Below are 11,937 nucleotides of genomic sequence, written 5' to 3' on the forward strand. Positions count from 1 at the left end.
GAATATGTTAAAGCATGACAAGAAGTTCAAGTTTCACCCTGGGTGTCGTGAGCTGAAAATCACTCATCTTTCATTTACAGATGATCTTCTTCTTTTTAGTAAAGGTGATCTATATTCAGTTCAAAAACTACATCAATGCCTCAGTGACTTTGGAGCTATATCTGGTCTGGAAGCTAATCTTTCTAAGTGTTCTATTTTCTATGGAGGTGTTGAAGACTCTGTAAAAAGCTCTATCCACTCCTTGTTGGATAATCCTGAGGGAGCTCTTCCAATTAAATACCTTGGTGTTCCTTTAATATTCAAAAGGTTATCCTACATTGATTGCAGTCCTCTTTTGATGAAAATTACAAACCAGTTCCAATCCTGGCTGAAACACAGAAATTTATCTTATGCTGGTAGGCTTCATGTCATCAAAAGTGTCATCTTAGGTGTTCATATCTATTGGTCTTCCAATTATATCCTTTCAGCAAAAATTCTCCAGAAAATTGATGGCTTGTGTAGAGACTTCTTATGGGGCAAATTTGACCAGGCTTTTAAACCTCCTCTTGTTTCCTGGGATAAAGTCTGTATGGATAAAAAGCATAGAGGTCTGGGGTTTTTTTCAGCAACCATTTGGAACTTTGTCACAGCTCTTAGAACCATTTGGTATATACATACTAACAAGGAGCTTTTGTGGATAAAATGGATTCATGGCACCTATTTGAAGAATGAATCTATTTGGCATGTTAATTCAAAAGTTAATAATTCCTAGATGTGGAAGCAATTGCTTAGGGTCAGAGACAAAGCTGTGATTAAATGTGGTGGCATTGAAAGTTTAATGCTCTGTATCAGTTCATGCTACGAAAATTCCATAGTTCACCTTTCAAAGTTGTATTCAACTATGTCTCCAGTCACAAACAAAGTGCCTTGGTTCTATGTAGTTTGGGAAAACTTTAGCTATCCTAAACATTGCTTTATCCTCTGGTTAGCAGTTCAAAACAGACTTCTTATAAAGGAAAGGCTTCTCAAGAGAGGACTTATTCAAGCTGGTCAATGTTGTTTATGTGAAGATGCAAGCTTGGAGACGCGTGATCACCTGTTTTTTGAATGCAGATTTTCAGTTGCTGTCTGGAATGGTGTCATGAGCTGGCTTCGATTCAATTGGAAAACCTGTAACTGGGGATTGTTGATTTTTTGGTACAGTTCCAGATTGAGGGGGAAGGGATTTAGACACAAAATTAAAAGAATGGCTCTTTCTACAACTGTTTACATTTTGTGGAAGAAACGCAATGCCAGAGTCTTCAAGCAAAAAAGAAGAAGTGTTGATCAGAGTGTTACAGAGATAAAGATAGATATCTTGTCTATCACTCTTAACAGTTCTCTTCCAGCTGATGAAAAAGATTGGCTTCTCTCTTTATGAAGTCAATTATATGTGAATAGCTGGTTTAGTTTTTTCTTCATACATTGTTGTTTTTCTTCAGTTTTGCTCAAAGCATGAGCATCTTGATGTACATAATTTTCACATTTGGTCAATGAAAATAATATTCTTCATTGACCAAAAAAACAACAAGCAACTACATGTGAATGGACCTTGGTGACGAATCTTAGATAGCAACAATTCATCTTGAGCAAGCTTTAATTTATAAGACACGCTAGATCTTTGAAGAAAATAACATCACATAGATTATATTGCGGTGAGAACCCAAAGCTGATATTGCTGGTTCAGTGGGAGGTACGTAGGAGAAATCAATGTTTTGGAAGTATTTTTTACTTCTGAACCCACTTGGTTGCATGCAATTGCTACTGGTAATACTTGTTTGTTAAATTTTAAAATTAACTTTGTAATTTATCTGATATGTAATTGTATTTGCAGGTGTTTGTTTTGCGATACCATATATGCACATCCTTTAGACTTGCGTTGGAGATCGATCGGATTGCAATTAATTAGAATTGAAATTGTTTATAGTAATTGCCGGCTACACCTGAAGGTCTTTTATTGCAGCCGTAGTTGCAGTGAAGAAAACAATTGTAGCTAACAAAATTAGCTAGATAGATAGCTCGCATGCAATTTGTATTTGCAAACCCATAATTTTCCCTTACGTTAATTAGATGGGTTCTTTTTTCCATTGCTCTTTTTTGTAAGGATGATATTGGAAAATGACATCTTCGAACGATTCTCTTCTTGGGCTATTAGCTCATCAATGTCGTCTCAATCGTTTCTATCAAAATAAGATAAGACTACAGGTTGAGAAGTTAAAATAAGATAAGACTACAGGTTGAGAAGTTCTGTCTAAATTTTAGTAGTAAAATTTTAATAAATGGAATAGGAATTTTTCCAGTAGTTCGCAATGCATCGAGTCTTAATTTCATGAGAGGATAGAAAGGTAATTAATTGGTATATTTAGATGCCCCATTGTGATTTATTTATTTTATTTACTTATTTATTTTTCTGTTGGATCACGTTGCACTTAAATTCCATTTGCCACTTCCATCAAACTCGATTGGCCTATTTCATTTCATAATATTTTATAATAAAACCTATTACTAGTTATATATGTCTTAATTTCATGATTTAAATATACAAGTAGAAAATTTTAAGAAATTGTTGCTCAGGTTAGTTAAAGTAAAAAAAAGAAAACTACTATTTGTTAAAATAAGCATAATACTTATATTTATTAAAATAAAAATAATGCATTTTTTCCCCTATGTGCCTCAAATTATTTCATTAAAGTAATTGAATGTCATTCTATTCTTCTACCTTTAGAAAAATTTATAGTAATAAATCATCATGACTTAAAAATATGAAATCAAAGATTAATTTGAAGATCATTATACCCATCAAAACTCAATTAAAGTTTAAAAACTTTTGTTTTATAGCACGTGCAAATACCAAAATTCTAGTATCACTTTAAAATTTTCACTTAAATGCATTTTAACTTTCTCATGCGCGCTTTCAGATTAGCATTCAACTAAATAACGTGCAACTTCTTCTAAAGGGACCATGCTGACATAAATAAGATATATAGAGATAATTCATCTTGTAGAAAGCTTTAGTCTTTAGATAATCTAAATCTTTGAGGCTGGGGGAAACAATCTTCTATCTACTTGCCTCGAATCCATCAAAACGAATTAAGTAATTATATGATATTTTTATATCAATCAAATGTTAAGTACGCAATACAAACGGGGAAATTGTAAGTACATACTCTTAGATCCAAGATTTCCCTTTTTTTTTAAATGTTTGGGTCATGTAAATTCTTAGCCTATTAACCACTTCTAGTAAATTTTAAAGCTATTCGTCATAATTTTTCGGTAAGTATTGCTTGGCTAAAATACCAGATTGGCATTTTAAATGGACCCTAAATGACAATAGAGTATGTAAAATCAATTTTTTGGAGATCAATTTTCCAGCCAAGTTCCCTCACGTGCTTGCATGTGATCTGTAAAATCAATTATTCTATTGCTGATGTGGCAGGACTTGCCTCTAGTTTGTTAAATTCCATCAATCAACACCCAAGTTAGGGTTTATAATTCAATTAATTGATGATAAACACCATATTAATCATCCTTCTCCACAAAAACCAAACTCACAAAGAAATCTCTCAAAAGTTTGAGAGGAGTCTTACCTTTGCTCCTGGTCGATGCCGTACTCAAGTCATCATCCTCACTAGAGATTCTCCTTTCTCTCAAGTCACATTCAAAATCAGAGAGATTCCTGTAAAAGCTCTCCTCCAACTGCTCACTCTCTCCGTCTCTCGTTCAAGTTTTTTTAAAAGGGTGAATTTCGCTAATTTTAGGGTGATGATATTTTAAGCATAGTTATTTCTCCCTCCTGCCCTTATGTCATGTCATTCTTTATTGTCCAACTCAGCCCACAATGATCATTGATCACGCAGCAAGCATGTGAGATAACTTGACCGGAAAATTGATTCCCGATGAAAATTATAGGTTTTGTTATTTCTTTTGAATAATTATAAGGTCTTATTGTAGTCGGAGCTATTTAAAATATTCTAGCTATTATCATTTAGGGTCCATTTAAAATATCAATCTGGTATTTTAGCCAATATTGCTTCTACTGGCTAGGCTACTGTTACACCATTTTGATACCTACTTATTTATTTACACACATAGACACGTATACCCATCAAATCTTCATAGAAATAGCATTTAGTCCAGAAATTTGCTTGATACGTCACATAAATTTCACTGTGCAACATAACATAAAGAAAAGGGGAAGGAAAGTAATTATTAAAGCCAAAGGAAGAAAAAGGAAGCCAAGGAATCAGCGCAGTTGAAAATTTCGCAAGAGGAGAGGACGACTAGTCAAAGAAAACGACCACGCGAACAATCATACGTTTACTATGACTTCTGCACTGTGTTGGTCAACTCTGTACGGCAACTTTTTTTTTTTTTTTTTTGATCGCCGGCATGGTCAACTCTGTACGGCAACTTTTTTTTTTTTTTTTTTGATCGCCGGCACCACTTACGTAATTTCTTCTCTGATTATGCGTCATCAGTTGTAAAATTAGATAATATAATTAGATGATCATCTTTTATCTTTTTAACCTAGTCCTTTAATTGGGATCACCTTTAATAGGTAATGGTTAGTGTTTCAACTTTACATCCAAGAAGGGCATGCATTAATTTATGGTTTTATGGTTCTTGATTTGAAGTGACATTTATGTACTATATCAACTGTATGCATCGAATTTATTTAGAGGCTGTTTGGATCGGTTTTTTTGATGGGTAAAAATAGAGAAAGCTGTCAAAAATATCAGCTTTTTGACGGCTTTCTCTCCTTTTACCCATCCAAAAACCGGAACCAAACGGGGCATTAGTTCCTCTTTTGTCAATTAATTTGGACTTTCCAATCAGGATCCTAATGCTTCTTAAATTCACTTCTTGTCTAGGGTGTTTGGGATCGAGTACGGGGAGGGATTAGTATGGACTTGTTTTGCTTTTGAAATTTGTATGAGATATCTAGAAAAATAAAAACATGCTGTCCCTTTTTGAGATCTCAGGAACGATAACACACTCGATCGTGAAGAAATCAATCTAGAAGAAGTAATGTAATGTAACAGTTTAATATTCAAAACCATCCGGCTGGGCCGCCCGCCGGCAAAACCGGGCCCAGGTTGGGCCAAAACGGAGCCCGGACCCGGCTCCGGGCCGGGACGTTTTTATTTTCTTTTTTTCTTTTTTTTATAAAAAATAGTTTAAAATTATTATATTTGATAAAAATTATGTATTAGTATATACTATACAAATGTATGTAATTATATATATATATACATATATTATATATATAATAATATTGTAAATATTTATAAGTATAACTGATAGAAGAGAATCGCCCAATTAAGTAGCCAATTGCCCGTTGGGCAATGGCGAAAAAGTAGCCGCTTTTGTAATATACATACTTATATATCTAGATACTAATGAGAGAGAGAGAGATATACACATCACAAATTATACAGTATATAAGAGAGAGTATACTAATATACATATATATTAACGAGAGGAATTATATATATATATATAATATTATATATATAAATTATATATTTATATATATATATATATATAATATATATAAATATATATATACACACACACATGTATTATACATATATAAGGATGTATACTTATACTTATACTTATATAGAGAAGTATACTATAGTATACATATACTATAGAAAGAGTAGTATATATACATACATACATACATTATACATATATAAGAGAGAGTATTCTTATATATACTTATATAAGAGAAAGTATACTTATATATACTTATATAAGAGAGAGTATACTTATATACTAAGAGAGAGTATATATATACACACATATTATACATATATAGAAATATATTATATATACATATATTATATATATATACATATTTATACATATATAAAAATATATTATATATCACTACAAGAAATTACGTCTTTAACGAAGGGATTTCCCTTCGTTAAAGAGCTGAAAACCTTCGTTATTGTATGCTAACGACGGGGAAAAATCCCTTCGTCACCCGTCGTTGAAGCCCTCTTCGCTAAAGGGTCACGAAGGGATATACTACCCGTCGTTATAGAGTCTATAACGACGGAACATATTACCGTCATTAATATTTACGACGGTAATTATCACCGTCGTTACCATCAGTAACGGGGATATTTTCCCGTCGTTACCATCAGTGACGGGATATTTTCCCGTCGTTACCATTAGTTACGGGGATATTTTCCCGTCGTTACCATTAGTTACGGGGATATTTTCCCATCGTTGAAGACTAATTAATGACGGTTGGATACCGTCGTAAAAGTTCTCATAATGTGTAATTAGTAACCCATCAACGACGGTGCTTTCCCTTCGCTGATGAACAAAATACGGTTTATAAAACCGTCATTGTAGACTACAAATTTGTAATATACATTAATAATAAATTTTTCATTCATAGGTAACTATCATATTATTCTCAACCAGACACTAAGATTCACAACAAAGACATATTAAAAATACCCAATAATGAATAAGAGGTAAAATAAAAATTCCATTCATTAATAACATCAATAAATAAAATTACACCATCCTCAAATATTCAATACTAATAACAAGAGTTAATATCCTAATCGTTCCAAAGAAAAATACATGAAACTATCTAAAACAAATTAAAATAAAAGTTTGGGGAAGACACATCTCTGACACCTCTAATCATCGTCAAAAGAAGACTCGAGCTACCCCACCTCTCCTAATCTTGCATGGATAGCCTGAAAATTTTAAAAAATCACATAATTAAGAAATATTAATGAAGCAAATATTATCTTATTAAGTAAAAATCATATTTTTTTAGTGCAAGTAGTCAATCATAAAAGTATATAAGAGATTTTACAAAAAATAATTACCTAGTCCTGCACATGTTCTCGAGTTTGAGGAGTCAATGAAGGTGATTGCCTAAAAAAAAGTTCTTGCATAGCTTTCACTTGTGACTCCAACTCAGACATCCTTTGTTGTTGTTGCTCCTGCTCATCTAAGCGTTGTTGAAGCATCTGATTCTTTCTCTTTTCTTCTATAACTCGTGCTTCCAGATCAGACCGACTAGGGAGTGGTCCTCTCAAATCTTTCAAAGTAGTCCCGCCACCAAATACAGTAATGTGACCATGAGATTGCTTCCCCCATATTTTCTCAACTATCTCAATGTCAGAAAGTGAAGGGTTTGCTTGTTTGACTTGAACAATTTCATCCTATAAAAATTAAATTCATATGTTAGTACTATATAATGCATCATTATCAAACTTAAACACATATTCTACTTACATATTTATCTTGATCCCCATTTTCTAGTGTTTCATTAGCTTTCTTTCGAGTTTCATGAAACATTTTTGCCACATCAGGTGGATTTCCTGACTTGCCACCCTTATTCAAATATTAAATAAAAATGAGTACAACATCAAACTAAAAAACAAAGTAGTTATAAATAAATAAGAAATTAGTTTTGAATGTATACCAATTCCCACGCAATTTGTCTAAAGGGTTTGCTGCCCATGTGGTGGAGCATCTTTCTTTTGCCTTTGTTAAGTATATTTTGTTGGCTTGCTTTCTTTTGCCTCTGTTAAGTGTATTTTGTTGGCTTGCTTTCTATACATCAAGATTAAAAGATAATTTCAACAATCCAGCAATATACATGGACAAAATTAACAAAATTAGGAGATTAATACCTAAAATTTTGAAGAAAAATAATGTTCTTTATTTAGCCAATCCCAGTCATCAACACTCACTTCTGTAGGTTTATTTCTAAGTGCAACTTGCAATGAATTTTCTTTCACATATTTCCTGTGCATGTCACCACGCCACTTATTCCACAAATCGCGCAAGTGTCTTATTACTAACTCTCTCTTTTGCTCCATGTCCTCAGCATCAAATTTATCCTATATCAAATTTGAATCAAAATTTAATTTATAAGAATTAAAAACCAAATGCAAAAAATTAATTTTCAATGTACCTTAATGGATGCCCACATATGATCTTTATTTTGTTGTGGTATTTTGGCCCAATTCTCAACAGCTACTGGGCAAATATTTCTATCTCGAATAATAATTCCAAGATATCGTGAAAATTCTGGTTCAATAGCTCTATTCTGATAAAAAGTAATAATCTTTTTCTCGCCATGTGACAAATTATTCAACTTTAGACACTTATTACTACCACGAGGTGGATTTTTCTTCCTTTGAGAATTATCAGCTGCATACATCATATCATATGTTAGAAACAAGATATAGGTAAAAAGAAATTGATAAAAATATTACTTCTTGTAATTAATAAAGAATATACCTTCTTGTCGAGATTCATTTAGTATTACATCATCACTTTGCACTCGATGATTATTTGATTCTGTAAAAAATTGGGCAATTATTAATCCAATCATAAAAAATAAATTGAAAGATAAAAAAGAAATAATAATAAATTTTAAGTCTCATCAACCTGCAGAATCATCATTCTCTTCATTGTTAGTATTTGCACTTCTCCTGCGATTTTGTGCAAAATTCTCCTCTTCAAAGTTTTCTAAATCAGCACTAAAATTTGTACCCATATTTTGATCTTGTATTGGATTTTGAATATTCAAGTTCTTGTCATGACAAGTACGGAGTTGTTCCCTTCTTAATGAATTTTCTGCAATTGCTTGAAGTCGCTTCCTAATTAATGACCTGGGTGCTAGAAATTGTGCCCTTTTGCTTTTGGAAGTGACTTCTTAAGTTTTCATTTTTCTGCTATGAATAGGAATTTAAGTATCATACACTATGTATAAAACAAATGTCAAAAGAGAAATGAATAAAAAAAGAAATCCCCAAGGACAAGCATAATAATAAATACATAATACACTAATGTAGAAGCACTTGCTGCAATGTCAAAGCCACATCCAAAATATGAAGAAAAGAACATCATATGTCTAAAAAAGGAATAGTTATAGTGAAGATACAACTTAAATTTTATCTCAATAACACAATATCATTTGTGTTCTATTCTTTAATTAAAGCGTTCTAATTCTCTGCTTGAGTCTTTTTCCTCTTTTTTGAAGTTGAGACCGAATTTACAATAATTGGATCAATATCACTCCTTCTCAAATTGATATAATCATCTTCCAATGATGTTGATGCAATAGCCTGAGCATCAAATGATTCATCTTGCAAATAAGCTTCAACTCCATCGTCTGTTATCCCACAATCATCTGTATCTGGTGGCATATCATAGGAATCACGGGGTTGTGCTTTAAGAACTACATGCCAACCTTCATTGGCAATATCCTCAACATAAAAAACTTGTGATGCTTGGCCAGCAAGTATAAAGTGGTCATTCGTCTTTAGCAAGTGTCGGCAGTTAATACTGATAAATCCATATTTGTCTTCTTTCAAAGCGGTCCCTTTTCCTTTGCCGTGCACATCCCACCATTTACAACGAAATAGAACAACCTTTCTTCTACCAGGATACTCTAATTCGACAACTTCAACCAAAGCACCATAATAATCTATATCTCCACCATCACCAGCATCACCAACAACTGCAACCCCACTACTTTGAGTTGACAAACAATTATCTCGACTTTCTGTATGAAATCGATGTCCATTTATGACAAATCCAGTAAAACATTTAACAATCTTACTTGGACCACGAGATAGTGAAAGTAAGTCATCATCTTCTCGATAACTCTGATAAACCTAAACAAAACCAAAATATGATCAAGTCATGGAACATGTAATAAAATGAACCAATCAAGATATTTAAAAAATAAGGCAAGATATATACGTACTAGAGCTTGGAACCACTCGATAAAGTTCTTATCCCAATCTTTATCATCATAGTGATTTGTGGGTTCTCTCACGAATTCATTGTAGTCCCTACATTAAAATATCATAAATATGATTAACGTTGACTAACTATAGTAAATTTATTAGTAGAATCTTAAACTTTAGTGACTTACTCAATGTGTGGTTGCACTTCATCACAGTTCTTTAGAACATAAATATGAGCTTGCAACCACTCACGTTCATCAAGGTAGCGGGTGGTGGCAGCACCCAATGCCCGCCCACTATGTCTGAAAATAGATAGTTGTGCTTCATTACATTCTCTATTGTCATCTTCATAATTTCTTTCAAGGCGATTAAACTTTGTCTCGAAGCCTTTTAGATATCTTGAGCAAAAAGTCATGCATTCATCTGCTATATATCCTTCAGCAATTGACCCTTCTGGACGTGCCCTATTTCTGATATATGACTTATAAGTATAAAGCTGACGCTCCACTGGGTACATCCATCGAAATCGAACAGGCCCTCCAAGTATGGCTTCAGATGCTAAATGAACTACTAAATGCAGCATAACATCAAAAATTGAAGGTGGAAAAATCTTCTCAAGCTTACATAACGTAAGTGGAATCTGCTCATCAATTTGCTTAAGTTCATCCACCCTTAATGTCTTGGCACATAATATAGTGAAGAATATGGAAAGTTCAATAATTGCTTCACACACTTTTGCATGAAGAAGGCCACGAATCGATACAGGAATCAAGCGCTGCAAAAGAACGTGACAGTCATGACTCTTTAACCCCAAAATCTTACGCTCTTTAAGATTTACACATTGAGAAATATTGGATGAAAATCCATCTGGAACTTTTAACTCCTTTAGAAATCGACAAAATTTGCTTTGCTCTTCTTGGGATAAAGTATAACAAGCTGCTGGCATCACAAGTTTATCTCCTCTCTGGATTGGATGTAACTCCGGTTTTAAACTCATTGCTTGTAAATCGAGACGGGCTTTGATATTATCCTTTGTCTTTCCTTTAATGTTCATGATTGTTCCCAGCAGACTATCACAAATATTCTTCTCAATATGCATGACATCTAAATTATGTCGCAATAAGAGAGTTCTCCAATATGGCAAATCAAAAAAAATACTTTTTTTATTCCAATTATCTCCCCGTCTTTCGTGTGATATTTTAATTTTCTTCTCTGGATGATTGGTCAAGGTGATCCCTATAAGATCTTCCACCTGCTTAAGGATGTCATCTCCGGTCAGCTTCGGCGCTGCATACCCTCTCTCCCTAAGAGATATATACATAAATTTAGGGATGTCCAAAAAACTTATACATATCAGTATACTCTCTTATTTATGTATATATCTCTTATTTATGTATACATCCCTAAGTTTATATATTTATTTATACTTATTTATGTATATATCTCTTATTTATGTATACATCCCTAAACTTATATATATAAGAGATATATACATAAATAAAAGAGAGTATACTGATATATACTGATATATACTGTATACTTATTAGCGACAGAATTTCTGTCGCTAAAATTAAAAATTTTAGCGACGGAAATATTCCGTCGCTAAACCCTACTATTCCGTCGCTATATCTATTTTAGCTACGGAATAATAGCGACAGAATTTTCCGTCGCTATAAACTAACATATAGCGACGGAAAATTCTGTCGCTATTATTCCGTAGCTAAAAACTCATTTTCTACTAGTGACTTATATAAGAGAGTATACACTGTATACTTATATATATACTTATACATATATTATATATATAAGAGAGAATATACTTATATATACTTATATACTAAGAGAGAGAGAGAGAGAGTATATATATATATATATACATATATTATACATATATAAGAGAGAGTATACTTATATAAGAGAGAGTATATATACATTGTATACTTATATATACTTATACATATATTAAGAGAGCATACTTATACATATATATACTTATATAAGAGAGAATTTACTTATATGTAATTATATATATATATATTATATACACAATATATATACACATATACATATATTTTATATATACATATATTATACATATAAGAAAATAAAAAAAATAAATAAAAAATAAAAAAAGATACTGTTCCGGGCCGGGCCGGGCGCCGCCGACCGGGCC

The 11,937-nt window shown here is 32.6% G+C and overlaps 1 protein-coding gene and 2 long non-coding RNA genes across 4 annotated transcripts; 1 reads left to right on the plus strand and 2 right to left on the minus strand.

Moving 5' to 3' along the window:
- LOC109844683 lies at nt 752-1,399 on the plus strand. The gene has a single exon (XM_020413799.1). It carries the CDS (start codon nt 752-754, stop codon nt 1,397-1,399), a length of 648 nt encoding a protein of 215 aa, XP_020269388.1.
- Nucleotides 7,156-8,540, minus strand: LOC109844220. 2 transcript variants are annotated; one of them, XR_002247912.1, is made up of 3 exons: nt 8,458-8,540; nt 8,308-8,367; nt 7,156-7,220 (listed from the first exon to the last, which is right to left on the minus strand). It is a non-coding gene; the product is annotated as an uncharacterized LOC109844220 (long non-coding RNA). The 2 variants fall into 2 exon arrangements; XR_002247911.1 differs by lacking the exon at nt 7,156-7,220 and adding an exon at nt 8,142-8,217.
- LOC109844219 lies at nt 7,573-8,121 on the minus strand. Its single transcript, XR_002247910.1, has 3 exons — nt 7,979-8,121; nt 7,755-7,904; nt 7,573-7,614 (listed from the first exon to the last, which is right to left on the minus strand). It is a non-coding gene; the product is annotated as an uncharacterized LOC109844219 (long non-coding RNA).

This window comes from Asparagus officinalis, chromosome 6 (assembly GCF_001876935.1).
Source record: "Asparagus officinalis chromosome 6, Aspof.V1, whole genome shotgun sequence".
NCBI lineage: Eukaryota > Viridiplantae > Streptophyta > Magnoliopsida > Asparagales > Asparagaceae > Asparagus > Asparagus officinalis.

What these genes read in the sequence shown, in the direction of transcription:
- LOC109844683 (XM_020413799.1), top strand. Translation starts at nt 752, where the DNA reads ATGTGGAAGCAATTGCTTAGGGTCAGAGACAAAGCTGTGATTAAATGT.